General features: G+C 39.2%; 1 protein-coding gene across 2 annotated transcripts in view; it reads left to right on the top strand.

The window, feature by feature from the left end:
- The window catches only part of CEP126 (centrosomal protein 126), a 43,441-nt gene that overhangs the window by 14,614 nt on the left and 7,694 nt on the right, over window positions 1-21,133 (top strand). For both annotated transcript variants that reach the window (XM_068930396.1, XM_068930395.1), the window contains exons 5-6: window positions 7,915-8,113; window positions 17,095-19,225. In XM_068930396.1, coding sequence (XP_068786497.1) covers window positions 7,915-8,113; window positions 17,095-19,225 — 2,330 coding nt within the window. The remainder of the gene's footprint in view (window positions 1-7,914; window positions 8,114-17,094; window positions 19,226-21,133) is intronic.

The raw sequence follows: 21,133 nt of genomic DNA, 5'->3' as shown, positions 1-21,133 counted from the left end.
GAAGCTAACCATGCACTGGTTCTGAGACGTAAAGCTTAAAAAAATATCTGACAGTCCCATTAACTGGAAATTAAGGGACAGCTAGTAACTAGCTCAGATGAGGTAGTAGATCTCCTTCTGTGTTTCTATTCCTTCTTTTATTTTTTTAAACCTTCAAAAAAAAAAAAAACTTGTCTCATCTTTACAATTTACCCTGCCTCAGAAGTAGAATGTTTAGAATTCATTAGTAGTCCCATTCTAAATAGAGAGATGGATACTGTATTAAATGTTGAAGACAAATACAGCTGCTAAGCCAACGGGATATGGGTGAAATTTATAAGGTTCTAGAATTTTTAATGTCTGTTTTAATAATTGTAAAAAATTAAATTATGCAATGGAGCAGAGTACCTGTTCTTAAAGGGAGGTAAAAAATGCTGCAGTATCTAAGGAGTGAGGGGTTGTATTTTTTAAATACAGTAAAATTACGTTGGTTGCAGTAAATTTTAGTTATTAAATGTTGAAGCAAAGATTTTGACCAAATGATTGGCAGACAAGGGGATGTATGCACGTTAGGTGTGTAAATGGTTACTGCTCTTTGTACGAGATACATTTCCCTGATTGTGTTAAAAACAATTGGATTTGATTAGGCTTAGTCTTCGGGTTAGAATTTAATTATGACATATTAAAGATGTTATTTCAAAAAAAAGTTGGAATATGAAAACTTTTATAACGATCTAAACATTCAAATAGATATTGGGTCATTTTCCAAAAAAATGGATGGGGGGAGGGAGGCAGGTATATGTCAATCCAGTCTGCAGTAACAAAGTCTTTAAAAGAGGATAAGTATGGAAGGGTTGTTGGAAAGGGAGGATATATGCCATTCAAAAGAATAGAAAATCCAGTTCTCTGAGTACTATAAATAAATGAGAAGTTTTTCTTCCTTTTTGCTATCAGCTATCTCTTCAAAAATGAGATTCCTTTTTAGACTCTGTCAAACATATATCTGTGCTTGAGTTAGTACAATTCGGGCAACATTTTTGGAGAATTATATAAAATCTTATATAAATTATACAAGTTATATAAAATTAAAAATCACAGAATCGCAGAATCGTTTAGGTTGGAAGGGACCTCTGGAGATCATCTAGTCCAACCTCCCTGCTCAAGCAGGGTCACCTAGAGCATATTGCCCAGGATCACATCCAGACGGGTTTTGAATATCTCCAGGGAAGGAGACTCCACTACCTCTCTGGGCAACCTGTTCCAATGCTCTGTCACCCTCACAGTGAAGAAGTTTTTTCTCAGGTTCAGATGGAACTTCCTGTGGTTCAGTTTCTGCCCATTGCCTCTTGTCCTGTTGCGGGGCACCACGGAGAAGAGGCTGGCCTCATCCTCTTGACACTCCCCCTTCAGATACTTGTACACGTTGATGAGATCACCTCTCAACCTTCCCTTCTCCAGGCTGAACAGGCCCAGCTCTTGCAGTCTTTCTTCCTAGGAGAGGTGCTCCAGCCCTCTAATCATCTTGGTAGCCCTCCGCTGGACTCTCTCCAGGAGTGCCATGTCTCTCTTGTACTGGGGAGCCCAGAACTGGACACAGTACTCCAGGTGAGGCCTCCCCAGGGCTGAATAGAGGGGCAGGATCACCTCCCTCCACCTGATGGCAACACTCTGCCTAACGCACCCCAGGAGACCATTGGCCTTCTTGGCCACAAGGGCACACTGCTGGCTCATGTTTAACTTCTTGTCCACCAGCACTCCCAGGTCCTTCTCGGCAGAGCTACTTTCCAGCAGGTCAACCCCCAGCCTGTCCTGGTGCATGGGATTATTCCTGCCTAGGTGCAGGACCTTGCACTTGCCTTTGTTGAACTTCATGAGGTTCCTCTCCGCCCAGCTCTCCAGCCTGTCCAGGTCCCTCTGAATGGCAGCACAGTCTTCTGGTGTGTTAGCCTCTCCCCCCAGTTTAGTATCATCAGCAAACTTGCTGAGGGTGCACTCTGTGCCTTCCTCCAGGTCATTGATGAATATCTTGAACAAGACTGGACCCAGGACTGACCCCTGGGGGACACCACTAGCCACAGGCCTCCAACTTGACTCTGCGCCATTCACCACAACCCTCTGAGCTCGGCCATCCAGCCAGTTCTCAAGCCACCTCACTGTCCACTCATCTAACCCACACTTCCTGAGCTTGCCTAGGAGGATGTGATGGGAGACAGTGTCAAAAGCCTTGCTGAAGTCCAGAAAGACAACATCTACTGCTCTGCCCTCATCTACCCAGCCAGTCATTCCGTCAGAGAAGGCTGTCAGATTGGTCAAGCATGATTTCCCCTCGGTGAATCCATGCTGCCTACTCCTGATCACCTTCTTGTCCTCCAGATGCTTAGTGATGACCTTCAAGAGGAGCTGTTCCATCACCTTTCCAGGGATGGAGGTGAGGCTGGCAGGCCTGTAGTTTCCTGGGTCCTCCTTCTTGCCCTTTTTGAAGACTGGCGTGACATTGGCTTTCTTCCAGTCCTCAGGCACCTCTCCTGATCTCCAGGACCTTTCCAAGATGATGGAGAGTGGCCTAGCGATAACATCCGCCAGCTCCCTCAGCACTCGTGGGTGCATCCCATCGGGGCCCATGGATTTATGGATGTCCAGTTTGGACAAAAGATCTCTAACCTGATCCTCCTCCACCAAGGGAGAGTCTTCCTTTCTCCAGCCTTCCTCTCTTGTCTCCAAGGTCTGGAATTCCTGAGGACTGGCCTTAGCAGTGAAGACGGAAGCAAAGAAGGCATTCAATAACTCTGCCTTCTCTGTATCCTTCATCACCAGGGCACCCGCCCCATTCAGCAGCGGGCCCACGTTTTCCCTAGTCTTCCTTTTGCTATTGATGTATTTGAAGAAGGCCTTCTTGTTGTCCTTGACATCCCTTGCCAGATTTAATTCCAGCTGGGCCTTAGCCTTCCTTGTCGCATCCCTGCACGCTCTGACAACGTCCCTGTATTCCTCCCAAGTGGCCTGTCCCCTTTTCCACATTCTGTACGCTTCCTTCTTCTGCTGGAGTTTTGCCAGCAGTTCCTTGCTCATCCATGCAGGTCTCCTGCCCGCTTTGCTGGACTTCTTCCTCAGAGGGATGCACTGATCCTGAGCCTGGAGGAAGTGACGCTTGAATATTAACCAGCTCTCTTGGACCCCTCTTCCTTCTAGGGCCCTACCCCAGGAGATTCCCCTAAGTAGGTTCCTGAAGAGGCCAAAGTTAGCGCTCCTGAAGTCCAGCATTGCAATCCTACTCATTGCCCTGCTCCCTCCTCGCAGGATCCTGAACTCCACCATCTCATGGTCCCTGCAGCCAAGGCTGCCCCCAACCTTCACATCTCCAACTAGACCTTCTTTGTTCGTTAGTACAAGGTCTAGCATTGCACCTCTCCTTGTTGGCGTTTCCACCACCTGGGTCAAGAAATTATCATCAATGCTTTGCAGGAACCTCTTTGACTGTTTGTGCCTAGCTGTGCTGTCTTGCCAACAGATGTCAGGGTGGTTGAAGTCTCCCATGAGAACCAGGGCCTGTGATCGTGAGGCTTCTTCCAGCTGTCTGTAGAAGGCCTCATCGATGACTTCCTCCTGATCAGGTGGCCTGTAGTAGACCCCCACAACAGTGTCACCCATGTTACCCTGCCCTTTAATCCTTACCCATAGGCTCTCCACTTGCTCTTCATCCACCCCGAGGCAGAGCTCCATACATTCTAGTTGCTCCCTCACATAAAGAGCAACTCCACCACCTCGCCTTCCTGGCCTGTCTTTCCTAAAAAGCACATAGCCATCCATGACAGCATCCCAGTCATGTGAACTATCCCACCATGTCTCTGTCACTGCAATGAGATCATGGCCCTGCGACCGCACACAGATCTCTAACTCTTCCTGCTTATTCCCCATGCTGCGTGCATTGGTATACAGGCATTTGAGAGAGCCAGTCAAGCACGCAGGCTTCCCAGAAGAGGTGCAAGAGGAGACTCCATAGCCATGTCCCATGCTGTCTCCCCTGGCTGTATGCACCCGCTGGAGGCATCCTGACTTGAGCGGTGTTTTACCCACTCCCCTGCCACTATACCACTCCCCTTCCCCCATCTTGCCTAGTTTAAAGCCCTCCTTACCAGGCTGGCCAATCTGTTGGCAAAGATACGCGTGCCCCGCTTGGTAAGGTGGATCCCATCTCTCCCCATCAGCTGTTGATCTTCAAACAGGGTCCCATGGTCATAGAAACCAAAGCCCTGTTGCCAACACCAGCGGCGCAGCCAGCTGTTAATTTGGAAAATTTGTCTACTCCTCCTCCTGTCCTTTCCCCTCACAGGCAAGATTGAGGAGAAAACCACCTGGGCTCCCAGACCCTTGACCACCATTCCCAGAGCTCTGAAGTCCTGTTTGATGGTTTCCAGTTTGCCTTTCGTGTCATTAGCACCCACATGGAAGATCAGCAGAGGGTAGTAGTCAGATGCATGGACAAGCCTTGGCAGTCTTTCCACGACATCCCTTATTCGAGCCCCTGGCAGGCAGCACACCTCTCTGGACAAGAGATCAGGTCGGCAGATAGGTGCCTCTGTCCCCTGCAGCAGGGAGTCACCCACAACAATCACTCGCCGTTTCTTCCGGGGGTTCCTGCACGGCACAGGGTCTGCCCGGCCAGTTGCCTCCCTTGGAGCCATGCCCAGCTCCTCCTCGGCTTGGAGGGCGCTAAACTTGTTCTTCAAGGGTAAGTCTTGAGGAGGAGCAAGAGCCTTTCTCCTTCTATGAGAGGTCACCAGCTTCCAGCCCTCTTCAACAGCGTTATGATGCACCTTTACACACGGTGCTGAGCCCTCTGACACCTCCGCTGCAGTGGGGGCAGGGGACTCCTGGAGCTGCACAGCCTCTGAGAATGCCCTGTCAATCTCCTGCTCATCCTCTCGGATGCTACGCAGCCTACTAACCTCCTCCTGTAGCTCCTTTATCTGGTGACGCAACTGGTCAACCACAGCACACCTCACACAGGAGAGCTGTCTGTCAGCCCAGGCCTCGCGGAGAGGCCCCAGGCACTGCCTGCAGCCTGACACCTGCAGAGCTGCATCTGCTGTCAGAGGGTCTGTCTGGGTTGAGGCCTCAGACACAGCCAATGCAGCACCTCCCGCAGCCACTGGGGAACGTGCTCTGCGGCGTGTCATGACCATGCCCCAGGGAAGGACACACCACTGTGCAAAATGGAGAGGTGCCTTCTTCGCCTTCTGCGCAAACTGCTGCGCAAACTGCTGCATCTGTCCACTGCCTCTGTTGGCTGCACTCTGGGAGCTGTGCTCTAGGCCTGGCTCTTATATAGGCCTCTGCCTAGCAGTGACTCACAAGGGTGCTTGACCCACCCAATCAGGAGCCACCTGAAACAAAAGCCCCAACTCCCTCTGAGCAGGGCAGCCCAGAGAGCTCGTTAGCAGCAGCCCCACCTAGCTAGAACTTCCCAGGAGAAGTTAAGTCAAGGTCCCCTGCAGGAGTCCTTGCCCAGCTCTCCCTTCCTGCTAGCAGCAAGCACCGTCTAGTTCCTCGGGGGTCCCCAGAAAGTCTCCACAACTTCCAACAAGGCCCACAAAAGGCCCAGGCAGAGCCCAGACACTGCTGCGCAAACTGCTGCGTCTGTTCACTGCCTCTGTTCGCTGCGCTCTGAGATAATAATAATCTTGATGGGATAAAAGTTTCATTTTCCATGGTTTTATAATTTTAAAAGTTATAATAAATACAGGAAAGGTCTTGTTATACTATTTACGCCTTGTGACATAGATGAACTAAAAAGAAAATAGACTGATTTTAATAGGGACCCTAATTGTAGATACCAGAGGACGATGAAGCAGGTGAAGGCTCAGAAGAGGGTGTTATGGAAACATAAGCTGAAGAAATGGGAAAAATGAAGGAAAAGGATTATTGAGTTTTTTGACATGTTTTAGACATGCAGTACCCGTCTGCAACTAGGAACACATCTCCTAATAGTGCATCTCTGCTGGGTAGGCAACCGAAAAGGATAAGGTCTGTGTCCATATTTGTGACTTTGCATAAAAGTTGAAATTTACTGAATAGGGGTGTCAGCTCTTAGGGAAGTTAGTTATGTGTAGCACGAAAAGTCTTACCTTGTTACTAGTTCCTTAACTGTATATTGCCCAGATCTGAAAAGGAACACCTCTCCCCACCGTCACCTTCACTAAAGATGAGGAGTGGTAAAATGTGGATGATAGATCATCTTGTCAGGCCAGGTTCCATTAAAAAAAGAAGGGAAATATTTGGAAATATGGATTTCATTTGTAGTTGCCTACATAATAAATATTCACTTTCGGTACAAACTTAGCCAAGCATTTTCGCCAGATTTCGCAATATTTGAAGGACTGTGTTGATGCTACTAAGGAACTATATAAGAGATGCATCTGGGGACTGTTAGAAAGCATCTGCTTAGTGAATAGACAATAAGGTTTGGTTAGTTACTCATAATGCAGGGTTTGCTGAGACCAAGTATCGTTTCAAATCTTGGATCTGATCAGTCTGGTAAAATAAAGGCTGCATCTCCCCTCTTTCATAAAAATATACCAATTTTACACATAACTTCAGTAGAAGTTTATACTGATAATCTGTTTCCAAGATCTATTCTCCTCCTACTACCATTTGTAATCATTATGAAGTAGAATGAATACCTGATCCTATAGCAGCAAGGCATGAGCTTGGCTTTCTAATCAATTGGAAGGGTTATGGCTCTTCTGAACAGTCATCAGAATCCACATTCTGCATCTAGTGAGAGATTTCTGTAAGTCCCACTTTGGTTATGCCTGACTAAGTGCGTTTAGGGACCTTGAACCAGCTTGGAGCCAAAAGGTAGGGTCAGTGTCAGTTCTTAAAGTATTCTGCCTAAGCAGTCAAACTTTACAGCCAGCAGCCTGTGGTAGTTATGCTTCCAAGAAACTAAGGCTTGATTTGCCTATGAGCTGGTGTTGTCACTTTCTTTCTTTCTTTCTCTTTCCTTCCTTCCTTCCTTCCTTCCTTCCACCTGCCTGCCTGCCTGCCTGCCTTCTTTCTTGATTAAAACAACTTATTTCTTGCTTTTGTCGTTGTTGATACCTAGTTCTCACCCCTTGTTTTCCAGATCTTGGTTCCTGGTGATCTGACCCAGTTTTGTTCCAATACTGTCTGCTATTTATTTTTGACCCTAACTTGTTACAGACTCCCTGTCTTCCCAGCCTCTGATCGTGCATTTTCCTTGTCATTTGACTTAACTTGCTTCTTGACTTCTTTAATTTCTGGGTGTCAACTAGCCCCATGGTTCCTGCTAATTCTGAGCCTGTAGAAACCTGTGGTTTCCTCGGTCGAGATTTTGGCTCACCCTGACCGCAGTACACAGCTGCAGTAGATACTCCTAAGATTTTTTTTTCAGATCGCAAATACAGATTCTTTAATGTCCCACATTACTGATGAACTGTAGTGTCAGTAGAGTTGGGCTGTTCAGATAATACAAAGCCTTTTTGCCATCTGAAGTAAGGGAATATCTGAGAGCAACAGTATATAGTCATGCTCTATAAAGGCCAACCTTATGGAAAGATACAGGCCATTTTACTTGTTTAAAAAAAATCCTCCATGTTCCGTTCGTGAAAATGACCAAATTATTGGCTGACATTTTCGAGAATAATTCATCTTGAGGCAGTCACCCAATAACCCAATCAGAAAAGTCTGGCAATTTATAAATAATGGAAAAGAAAGTTTAGAATGGAAAGCGTTGCACAGTTTTAACTTACCTTACAGTACTAACAGCACCACCTGTAGTTACATATCATTTAGCTATCATTTAATTGCCAGGCATTTATTGATGCTGTATACTTTTGGAAAGGAACATGTTAGAAAGCATATAGTTGACGCATAGAAATAAGTCAAAGTAATAAGTTATTTCCTTGCATCAAGAACCACAGATGACACTTCATCCTCATCAGCATCTAGAAACAGTTATTTCCATCAGAAGCAAATTTCAGCGATGGTTGGCTGTGATAAAATGATACAGGAGAGCAGTAGAACAAACATGGATTGTAATCAGCTTCTCTTCCAAAAAAATCTGAATGAAATACAACAACTCCTTGAAAAACAGCATCTCAGCAGCTTGGAGGTATGATATTTTCATTTGATTCATAACGATTCTTAAATGCAATAGAAAGTTTCTTGAGTACGATAAAAATGAAGAGTCCATTAGGCACGCTTTATCAGTTAAACAGCATCTGAGGGCACACTGCGTATGCCCTACCAATAGATCATTTAGAGTATAGCTTATAAAACTGTTTCAATTAGAAATCAGAAATCTTTACAATTTAGGGCCATTTCCAGCATAGAATGTCCCAAATTCCACAAAGATACCTGTCATGTTGTCTTTCTTTCTGTAAACCAAAAATTTGTGTGTCCAAATTCTGGGCTGTAGCTGGCCGTTAAGTCTATCACAGGAGTCTTGTGCTAGCTCTAAACTTAAATTGGCTACTTGCAGTTCACACTTAAGTTTCTGTTTCACTGATTGTACAATGCAGCACAAAATATTTATAATGCTACAAAGCAGCACAAAATATTGTAAAACTACAATTATAGTAGGTCGTTTTAGTTCTGATGTGTGGTAATTTCTTAGGCATTGACTTCAAGTTTCATGAGATTCTGTATCCTTTTTGTCATCTTTGGAATAGATGCAAGTGTTCCAGTAACAACCCTGGAGTACTCCTTAACTTTGGGCTTAAACTAACTTCTGGATCCAAATTGGTTTCAAAATTCACCTTAGAAACTCAATGAAAGTCGAGAACTGAGCTCCTAAGTAATTTCTTTAAACTGTACTTTTAAGTGTGTGACTTTAGGTCAGTCAATGTTGTCTTTGATATTGGAAATATGTATTTAATTTTTTTTTTTTTTTGCAAACAAGAGGACATAGTTTTGAACTAACTCTCATATTTCTAAAATACTATCCCACTGGACTGTTGGTGTCTGAAATGACCTTGGCACAATGAAGCACCTTTATGTTGGTGACACCTAGAGCTATGGGATCCTTAGTGGCAAAAGAGCAAAGGCTTTACCTCTTAATATACCTGCACAGATAACTTCTGAAGGATTATATGCAGTCACATATCATATTTTGAGTTCTTTGATATACATATTGATGCCTTCAGACATATTTATCTCTGTCTTTGTACCTGCTTTGTTCAAATGGGTATTCATGGGAATCTCTAGAATTCTCGATAATAGAGAAAATCTCATTTCACTGGAATAAGTTTCATGAATGTTGAGGAGACTGAAAGTACAGTTTGTTCTGGCAAGTGTGTTGGTTTGTATTCATTCTTATTTCCAAGCCTAAAAGAAGAAGGAGGGAATGTCCACTCAGAGAAGACAGCTGATGCTTATAAAACTGAATTATAGCCACTTTCAAAAAAAATGTAGAAAGTTCTACACTTTTTTTTTTTTTAAATACCAGATTGTGCATTTGGTTGGTATAGTGTTTGCAACTCCTTCCCTCAAGGAAGCAGTAGCCAAGTAGAATTGGGGGGGGGGGGGGGAAGCAATCTCTTTGAATCAATCATCTTTGATTATAAAAAGTTTTTTAAAAAATCTTAGTATACCATAAGACTGTATTTCATCAAACAAAATCATCACGTTCTATTTGAATTCTATAGAAAAATGGCCTTGAATTATATATAACTTTTTCCTTATATTTTTCCTCTAAGTGTTGTAAATAATCATTTATGGATACTACATATAATACAGGAATTTATGTTTACAAGTTTTAATGAAATTCTGAAAATGCTTTGGGTTTGGTAAAAATGTTCTGCCTTTTTTTCCTAGAATTTATTTTTCTGCTACCACTAGGGGTTGCTCAGCTTCTTCCCTCTGATAAATAGTTTCAAATTATAAATATTTATACTTGAAACATTTGGAGTTTTGTTCTTGAAATAACATGCTTTGGACCCGAATTAGAAAAATTATCATTAGGAAAGCTATTGTCGTTGTTCTGAGGTCTGAGTTTCAAGATTTAATACTTGGATTGTGCTGATGTGTATATGCTTTGTGACTTTTAGTGATGTGAATCAGTGTAATACACTTACTAATGTTACTGACATGGATGGGCTTCAATAGTCCTGTTATTGTCTGTTGTCCATCATTTCAACAGCTCTCGTCTTTCTGAAAGTAACGTCAAACTGTTTTTCTGTGCGTATGCTTTGCAGTCTAACCATCCATTGAGATCCTTTGACTGACCTCTCTTTGTTTCTGTTTTTACAGGCCCAACAGGATTATAAAGATTCCTAAAATTCTTTTCTTTCCTACAGGGCAATAAAGTTCTATGTAGACCCTTACCACTAGATCTGCTGTATTTCCTGCTTTCCATCTCTAACGATTTGTATAGTTTCAGCAGTAAGTCAAGGCTTTTAGTGACCCTTCTACCATTTTCCGAAATTCTTGTGCTTAAAATACTTAGTGATAGATTTTTATTTTGTGTGACAGTTAGGTTTGAGCCATCAAACCAAATTCAGTGGTGCATCAAATCATCATTTGTTATATGTCCATAAATATGCTCCATTTTGAAGATCGTAGTGTTGTTAACTTCATTCAGAAGCACAGGTTTTGCTGCACAGTCCTTTTCCAATTTTAATGTAGGCATAAAAAAAATCTTTAAGGTGGAGCTGATAGCACTGTCTGTAGCTGAACAGCTTTTCACCAAAAGACTTTATTTTCAATTGCATATCTTTTTTCCAAATGTTAACTGTTTGGGTTGAAATTCTCCACTTCTGGCACCTGCATTGCACTAAATAATTTAGAAAATTTCCATTAAAATGGCTCAACTGTGTCAAGGAATAATATTATTCGTACATTGTCTTTTTCTTCTCGTCACCTCTTTAATTTGGTGGGCACAGAAAACATTTTTTGGCCAGTCCAATTCTTTGTGCTCTTCCAGCAAAGTAAATTATGGCTAATTAGACTGTTTGATTAACTTAAGCCAAAAGATAGAGGTAAAATGTTTTTAAACAAAATATTTGGAAGGAGGAGCTAATTTACAAGATAAAATAGTTATAGGTTACAACATGGAGATCATATTTTTCTTTTCCTTCCTTTATAAAACCGTAATTAGGGCTTTCAAGTGGAGTCTGTGAAATCTGAATTGAAATCCTTTCTCTGACTGAGCTGAAGCAGGAATTTAAACTTGGCTGTCCTTTTCTCAAGCATATTGTGCAGCCATTGATGTACTCGGTATTGGTCTTTCCGTGGATACTGTTCCACTTGGCATAAAATACTCCAGTATTTATAAAGGAGGGCTGGAACACAAGCATCATTTCTCAGAAACTGCAACCCAAACCATGAGGCCAGAGAGATATTTTTCTCTTATCTCTAATACAATAAAATTTTGTATCCTATTGTAATGTATATGTATTTCTGTATGTTACATATTTGGAATAAGTGACTAGGAAGTAATAAAGAATATGTATATTTTTATTAAATAGTTAAAGAAAGTGGCAGGATGCCGCAAACACGTAAGTGTAGACGTAGCCTTAGTTGCGTGAATGAGTTGGCCTGTGTGACCCTTAGCTGTTTGGGTTACTGTACTTTTGAGGTTCAGCTGTGTCTATGAAATTGAATTGCTTTAGGTAACTGATGGAAAAACTGAATTCATTTTCAAGTGCATTTGTATTATTATTGAAATGAGTTAAACAAGAGTTACTTCTGCAATGTATATTTGATCGTTCTTACTCTTATATAGACAAGAAGAACAGGAAAAAGTGAGTGACCCGTGTATAAAATCTTCTTTCTCAAGTAATTGTAGAACGTCCAGGGCTAGCTAATGGGAAAACAGATTCTTAAATGGAGGATTAAGGGAGGTTAGTTCAAAATGGGATTTGAATTGAAGTCACATTTGATTTTGAAGAGTACCGTTCAAAGACCTCAAATAGGTTTCTGTGGTCCCCTTAGATCAAAAAGTGTTGGCCAGCTTTGACTTTTAATTGTGCATGTTAACATATCCTGTGTTGATCACTTGAATCACATGACACTGGAGTGATTTCCCTGCTCCTTATCCTTTTAGAAAGATGATAGCCTCCAGTTCTTACTGGCTTTCAACCAATATTGCAGCATGCCAATGTCTTCCAGATTATTTTGCTATTCAACTATGTTGAAGCAACTTCACGTTTGCAGTATAGGTTACTAATTTACATTGAAATGCAGAATAATTTATTTTGTATTGTGTATTCTTAAGTGTAGTCTTATTTAAGTGGAATCATGGTATATTCTAAGCCTGTGCTGTAGAAAATGACATTACTAGCTTCGTATCAGTATTTGACAATCTGGATGTTTAGTTATTTGAAGAACATCTTGCCTCAATTCATAGCCTTGCTTTAACAGATGATAATGTAGGGTTGAAGTGAAACGGCATTTTCAGTACAAAGGAACTTATTTCAAGATGGGTAAATACATTAATAAATGCTTTGCTTGGGGGTAAGTTAGGATTGCTTTACATATAACATATCTGACAAACCACAGAAGCAAGAACTGTAATCTAATAAATACCTGTTCCTCCTTTAGAAGTGTATACTTTTTCGTTAGAACTGCCGCACGTGATAGGCCATGACTCCTTTTTTTGTTTCTATATTCATATATATGTACACATAACACACACACATATATATCTACATACATATATATATATATATATATATATATACATGCATCTGTGCACTAAATTATTTTTACCGTACTTTGAACTCTTTGAAGTGGTTTGTTACACTGGAACAGAGTAAAAGGTTCAGAAATGTAGCTAAAGGAGAGGAATAGAGGAAAAAATAACAGTATTTGATTTTTAATTTGCTGCAGTTAAGGTAATAGAATGTTCACTTGCAGGAAGGGAGTGGAAGATAAAAAATGCTTTGTGCGTGCTGATCTGCCAGTATTCTATATTATACTATGAGCATCTGATATTGTCAGAAAGAGTTTATACTAATGTCTTAGTGGAAGCTTTCTTATGAAAATTAAAGTATCACTGTCCTGAGTAATTCTGCCCTTTCCAAGATAGCAGAATTCATTTTTTATTTTTTAAATGAACCTCTTTATGTGGAGTTGAAAGCGAAACAGAATTTAACTCCTTTGTTTTTTTTTCTTCAAGTATGCCTCTTCTGTCTTGTTAGGCTAGTGGTGGCTAGGGAGCGCAGAAACTTGGCAACTTCTTTCAGTTTTGTGCTATATTAATTCTTATAAATCCCCAGCAGCACTGCTGTAGGACTTAGTAGCTTGAGCTTTGCTGTGCAGTTCATGCCTAATATTGGCATCTCTCCTTAAGGAGGTATGGCTCGCCATTTGGGAGATGGAGCATTAAACCAGGCACCCAGGATTCCGAGGATGGGAATAAGCAGAGTCGGGTTACTGAAAGACCTTGTAACAAGCAACTCAAAGAATTATGGTGTATTAAACAGTAGCAAGAAAAAAAAAATCACCTTTTAAATTCAATAGGCTATTTTAGGCAAGGTATCGGTAGAAATCTTGTACATGTTCCTATAATTCATGTTATCCAAAGTTCTTAAGTGGTATAAGTGTCTTGAAAAATATCTAATTTGAAAAAATGAACTTTGTAACGCAGATAATGTAAGAGTCACTAAATTTTTGCAAAATGTGTGATTAGATTAATGAAACATGAAGAGAATGTTGACAATTATGTGTAACTCTCACTAAAGCTTATTTCTAAAGAGGTATAAATAAATAAAATATTAAAAATATTTCTATAATGGACTTTTAGGTTTTCCTCGTGTAAATCGTTGAACCACACTTTCTGGCTTTCTGCCTTTGCTGCTGCTTTGTAGTGCACAAGATCTTTTGAAAAACTGTGATATATTTACGTTGTTGAAAAAAAAAAATTAGTGCTCTTTAGAAAGCAAAATAATGTATTAATTTTTTAGCATGTCAGATAGACCAGTTAGGATAATCCCTTATCTGAACTAACAATTATTCTAAAGATTATATTAACACTCTGTATGGGTGTGAGACTTTTAAGAGGTGTGTGCTGGTCAAATAATATCAATCAATTACTTCTTAATACTACAGCTTAAGTTCATTCAAATCTGTAAACCCTAATGCTTTTATTATCTTATTTATGTATTTTACATCAAAATCTGAATCAGAATAATGCAGGAAGGCAGATTCTGAGTTTTCTAGAAGATGAAGAAATACTTTCCTTCATCAGTTATTCTTTCCCCATCAATCAGACTTTGTTGGAAAGATTTTCCAAAAAGGATCATTTCAGAGCTTTAAGTCTCCCTATTAAGACCTTAGCCATTGCTGAGAGAGAGGATTATTTCTTTGCCTTAAAATGGAAAAAAATCTCAGAGTTATTCCCCTTTGATTTCTGTCTGTGAATTATTGTCTGGAATTAGATTTTTCTACAAAATATTTTTTAAAACATCATTACCTTGACTTTCTCCTACAATCTGCAAATTACAAAAAAATGTAAATGGATAATTTTTTTACTTGATCTCTCTTCTTCCTTTTTGGAATAACCAAAATGGCATTGAATGTAACAAGAGATTAGTAAATAACTACGAATTTGCTAATTAAATTATATCATTGCATTTTACAGATAACATTGAAATGATTATTAATTAATTCAAAGTTAAGAAGCTCCAGAATTAATACTGCATGCGCATGCTTAATCTTCCTCCGTGTTTTTGCTTTATGACAATTTTCGATTATGCAGTCCCTTTCTATTTTTTATGACCCCGTCTCTTAAATGCAGAGTAGATGATGCCTGCTTTAAGAAAATTTATTTATTAACGGGCTAGAAACACTTATACGTTGTGATGCTCAGGCTGCAGCATTTAATGATTTGATAATTTAAATAACATTTAATAATTAGCATTAGAAATTCAGCTTTTGGAGCTGAATGCCTTAATTAGTGTGTGGAAGAACACTAGCATCTGGAATAGGGGTCCTAAGAGTCAGGACCTAGGAGTTAGCGTAGAAAAAAATGTGGTGTTGGTAGGAGTGCAGGTAGACATAGCTTCCAGGAAATAAAAAAGCTTTTCTATAATAATCCTAGATCTCCACAGCTTCTTTAGAGAGTTAAGCAGAGTATTAATAAATAATAATAATAATAATAATAATAATAATAAAGAGTATAAGTCAATAATCCATCTTTATTTATCTTAGTTCCTAACTTATTTTCTCAAGGTTGCATCAGCTGATTTAGTCTCCAAGAGATTTTATTTTACAAAAGGAGCAAAGTTATATGTAACGAAGGACCAAGACTGTTTTCAGCCTGGAACAAAAGTGGGTAGTACTGTGTTGTTTCTAAAAGTTGCAGCTTTCCTTGCACCCTTCACATTTACCGGTTCAAACTAACCTGCTCCAGAACAGTTTTTAAATCAATAGTCTTTAGAAAAATGTTTCCTCTATTTAACTCAGTCATTTTAGAAACACATCCTTAGTTAAACAGGTACAATTTCCTGTTTAAACAAGAAATAAGACTTAACACCCATGACTTCTTGTTACTGTTTTTTCCTGTCTGAATATTTCAGAGTTAGTTCTTAAATTTGGCCTTATATAGAATACTCCAAGCATATGCCTTTTCCTTCTTTGATTAGGTTCAAGCAGAGGTTAACAATATAATTTAGCTAAATATAAAGGTTAATAAATAACTAACAGAGCATTATTTATTCTTTTCTTTTAAAAAGACACCAATTTGTGTAGCCTTAGTTTGAAAATGTTCCCTAAAGGAATCTTTGCCTACACTTGGTTCTTTGTTCTTGTATTTGGTTTCTTTATCTGAGATCATAACTGTAATAGAAGTCGGTACCAATATCTGAACATTTGCTGCAAGATAAAATTTAATTTAATCATAAAAAGTCTTTCAGGACTCACTAAGCATTTTATTCTGCAATTTTAGATATTTGTACAGCTATAAATGATGTAATATTATGTTATAACAGTGTTATTAGAATGGATTAATTTTATGCCTTCTTTAGTAAGTTTTCAAAAATTTAATTATATTGTTGTAATTGCCAAAGGATATATAATCACTTACCTGGCATGACAGATCTTGCTACATGAAACACTTCCCATTTGAAGTAACTAGTCAAAAAAAAATCTCAGGGTTGCTTTATATACCCAGCGCAGCTTCTCTTATTTTTTTCACCAGAATATTCTCCAACATTCATTCTAAAATCACTTAGCCACTCTGTTTTCTGGAAGTGAACATAACAGCAGAGAGGGAGAGAGAGGGAAAGCATGTTTTCTCTGATGTTTTGTCTGTGTTTTCAAGTTCTACATTTTAAAAAGTGTGTATTTTTCAGCCATGTCAATCATCTCAGTGTTTAGGTGAAGCAGTATTAGCAATGAAAATATGTGTAATACATATACATTTAAAGGCATCACACTGTTGCTTCAGGTGGTGCCTGACCTTCTTAATCTTCACTGTATTCGTGTTGCACAAAGAAGCTGGGGAAGTGGATGGAACTCTTGTGTACCTTTAGGCTTGATCTAGCCTTATAGATCACATGGTGTTTTCTTCTTTCTGAAATATAAAAAAGAGCGAGGCATTATAGTTATGATAGCTGAGAGATATTTTCCGTGTTTACCATGGCAAGGTGTAAATCCTAATCACTCGTGCCACTTTTTATTAAGATAAACTTACTCAGTCTAGTACTATACAAAAATTCCAGTTTGGGGCAGATCCAATATCAAACTTGTATTTTCATAGATTCTCCTTCATTTTGTAAACTCCCTTTCATGTTAGAGCAGAAGAACCATCCTGTGTCATAGGGCGACTGAAACACAACAGTCCTCTTTAGACTCCCCAAATCTTGTGCCTTTGTGATTTTGTAGAATTAATATAAAATTTAGGATTTTGTTGAACTATACAGCACGTTCCTCAGAACTTGTTCCCTAGACAAGTTTTTTTTGCAGTTGTGCACAGATATCATTTGAGTTGATGGAAACACTCATGTTGCTATGACCCAAAGCCTTAAAAACACAAGGTGCAATATTGATTCTGTTTTAGCCTAAGCTCTCATTAATGAAAACTACTCAAAAAATACTACTGAAAAAAAAATGTATAATAAATTTAAGTCTTGTTTTATGTCTATATTTCAGAATTTTCATCAAGAAGTCAAGAAAGTAGCCAGTTCTGAAAGCCTGTCAAGCCTTGACAGTCTTGAAGCCGGAGAACAAAATGGAAATTATGTAACATCAAGTGAATCATCTTCAACTACACAAGGCGCCTGTGCTGGGTGTAATCCAGAAGAATCACAGACACGAAATGGTGGTTTACTTTATTCAGCTGAAAATACTTCTTCTAAAAATATGCATCTAAATAATTGTCTGAGAAATGCAGATTCCCAAAACAACCAGAAAAACTTACCTATTCATGACCCTTCAGCTAAACATAGCGTTCTAACTCCTGCTGAACATATAAACAATTCAGAAGAGGAATCATCTGTTTCTTGCAGGTCTGAAGAAAAACCTACAGAGGTCTCTACCTCTGATAAGCAAGAAAGCCCTATAAATAATCCATTTACTTTTCTGAAAAGTATAAAAGAAGGAAAAAACAATTTGTCTTTTGAAATGGCTAGCACATTATCCACTGATAATCCTGTATTCAAGCCTAGCAACACCTGGGCCGTTTCAGGAGATAGAGTTCAGGATTTGATACAAGATCAGAGTTCTGAAATGACCACACAAAGAAGAACTGCGTCTGTACAAACCTCTTATCAACCTATTGCAACATCTGTAATCTTATTTCCTAATCAGAGGTATTCCGCTGGCATTCCCGGCACATCTTGCTCAGCTAGTACTTCAGAAAAAGACAAAAACATCAGTACAATTTTTTTTAAAAATGCTTTAGGCAAAATTACGGAAACAAAAGAAGAAAATATTAAAGGTATTGATAACATCAATCCAAGATCATCTGTGTTTCAAGACATACAAAGTGCCTCCGTTCTGTGCAATGTGAAGCAAGCAAAGAATAAAGAAGAAAAGGGAAATATGATTGAAACTGTGTCTCTGTTGTCTGATACAGAGTTCAATTCTGACACTCCTGTGCAACACAAAAACCTGAAAAACAGCGTTTATGAGAGAAAAGAAGCAGAGTTATTCAAAGGTATCTTAAAGAAAGAATCTAAATATGAACATAGTCATTTCAAAGCCTTAGATATGAACGGCAGGATCCATTGTGGAACTCAACCTCTGTCTTCTCTCAGAGACAGTTTGGAACTGGCAAAAATAAAAAAGAAGAATGCAGAAAATGAAAAAAACAATAGAAACCTAAGATGGTTTGATCAAATGCACCAGGTAATAATAGAAAATAATGAAAAATGCAATGATGGGAACACCAGTGAAATATCTTCTGCGCAGCTGCAGTGTGTTGAAACTACAAGTAATGCTCCTAAGACTAATTTAAGTATTGCTGCTCACACTTCAAATTCCGCGTGCAGAAAAAATCATCAGGAATACTCTCAGTTACCAAAACCAAGTGTTAACGCTGGAGAATCAGACAATGCATGTCTATCCCTGAATACTTTAATGTCTCCTGGCTCCTATTATGCTAAGCAAGCTTGGATGGCATCAAAAGGTGAAGAAATTAACCCCCCAGTAAGTAGTGGCAATTCTAAAATTCATAAAAGTAATCAATGCAAAAATAAGGTGAAGATAAGTAGACGACCAAGAGGCCAGTCAAGTTTTATGCCCAAGAATAGAACAGGCACTATTATCCGTCCACAGTCTGCTACTGAAGCCAACAAAATTCTAAAAGCTCGAGAGAAAATTTTAGCACCTCACCCACCATCTACACCTGTGCCAGGAAACAGAACTGGGGAAAATGTAGCCAGCCCTGGGTGTCAACCACTGCCTTCTTCAAATCTTCAAACTACCAATACAAACAGTAACTATTTAAATGAAAGGCATGTTTGGTTAGCAGATTGGATTTTAAATACAGATCTTACAGAAAAAAGTAAGAGTGTTCCTTGTACTTCTGACTTGGCCAGTGTGATGTTATCTGCACCTTCCTGTAGCAAGTCCAAATATAAACCTTTGACAAAAAATATTTGTTCTGTAAATAGCGTTCAGGCAAGTGCCTGTCAAAACTGTTCAGTTGTAACCTGCACTAAAAGAAGACCTGTTAATGCAGAAAATGGATTACCTCTAGATCATATCCCAGCAGGTGAAAAAACAAGTACTTCATGGCAAGGAGTGCAGAATGCCCTAGCTCAGAAAGAGTGTGCTACTGGTAAGAATCATTATGTTTCTGGGTTTGGAGTGGGGGGATGTTCAGAACAAAGTCCTTTAAAATTATATCACAAATTTGTTTTCAGTTAAAACATTTAGCTGTCTGTTCGTCACAATACAGCCAGTATGAACAACTTTTAATTTGTCGTTATCATTTATGTTCTGTTGGTCCCAGAGGCCTGTCAAACATAGATTGCCATTTTTATAAGCTCTCTACAGTATTAAATGAGAAGGAGGTATTTTCCTTGAGATTATATTCTTAACTAATGAGCAGATGTGGCAGATGGTTAAATAATTATATAATAGGAAGAGAGTAAGTTTATATGAGCAAGTTTTATAAGCTGACTGGGAGTTGAAGCTTGCTGTCTTGACAATCACGCCACCTGAGAGTGAAAAAATGTAGATCTAATATGTTTTTAAAATTCTGACACTGTAAATGTCTAAAATTGTTAAGATTTAGTCTCATTAATACAGTTCATGATCAAAAAAATTGTGGATTTAAATTTAATAATGAAAGAATTCCCCTACCAGACAAGTTCTGCTTTACTGAAGAATATGTCTACTTTATAAAGAATTTAAAGAAATTTAAGGACCAATACTGCATTTTGTTAAAAATAATCTTGGGAACATTGTGATGCAGAAAATTGTTGAAAAGATAAAAGAGAGAGATCTCAGAAAGTTCAGGAGAATAAATCTTAATCTCCTGTTTTTCACATTTTAGACTGTGTTTTGAACTTTTTGATTTGCCTTGTTTCTCCTCTGCTGCCTAGCTATATCTGTGCCTTCAGGCAGTGATGGCATCCTTTTGCTCGTAATTTATACTACAAGAGTTGTCTCCTGCTTTGCTTCCTACTGGAGGCTGCAGCTGGAGGCTGAGCTCCTAAAGCTATGAAGCCTGCTTCATGTATGAGCAGCATATCATACTTCTGTACATACTGTGATCATTCTGAGGATCCGTTATGCAGCTCAAAGATACCTTCTAGCAAGATGAGTAATTTCCATAATGTAAAAAGTGGGTTTCTAGTTTTATATACAGTAGATATATAGCTTTAGCTATCAGGTGATTTGGAACAGTTCTGTTGGAAACAAGCAGAGGTATTTGAATATTCTTGGCCTAAAGGAGGGGGAAGAAATAATGAAATTTAATCTACTTGTCCATTCCGGTTCAAAATAAAACAGATGAACTTAAGCTGTGTGTTATTTAAGTTAACCTACTTGATTTCACATGGAAATAAATTGAGAAGCCTTATGCTACCATGCCTGATGCCTCCAGCAGAGATACCTGCCTGTTTATGTCCTCATTTTGACATCAAATCAGTGAAACAGGAAGCTTAATGGTCCAAACTTGGGCATGTGTGCACTGCTAATACTGTCTTCACTGCAATTTTACAAGCTACGTTTCCAATGTCATGTAGCTCAAATTCTTGTAGAGGAAGAGCTGATGAACCTCCTTTTATAATTTGAGTAGCTCTTTTTCAGTATCTGCTTAGGTATTTTGTAAGTCTTCTTTGTGTTAAATACTCTAGATAACTCCTAATGGCTTGCTGTTATTATTTGTTCAATTGCCTGCACGTGCATAGAGAGCATCGCAGTCTTCGTCCTGAAGTGCTTGCTAAGGAAGACTGAATACTGCATTGTTCTTCTTAAGTGAATTATCTGTTGTAGCAGTATTACAGGGTTCAATAAAGTCCATGAGGAGACTAAAAAGTACGATCTGTTGCAATGTGTGGCCAAATGTGTGCTAAAAGAAGAATAGGTTGGAACAAGATTAATAAATAAAATTGTTGTACATGAGGATCTTCCTTTAAACGGGGTTCTAGGCTTCAATGATGTGTTTTCTGGCTGGCATGTATTATTCTCTTTAGCTGGATACTATAATTATTTTAAGTTCTTTGATGCCAGTAAAATG

Source organism: Struthio camelus, chromosome 1 (genome assembly GCF_040807025.1).
Source record: "Struthio camelus isolate bStrCam1 chromosome 1, bStrCam1.hap1, whole genome shotgun sequence".
NCBI lineage: Eukaryota > Metazoa > Chordata > Aves > Struthioniformes > Struthionidae > Struthio > Struthio camelus.
The sequence above is the reverse complement of the archived record's forward strand: the minus strand, read 5'-3'. Positions and strand labels throughout refer to the sequence as shown.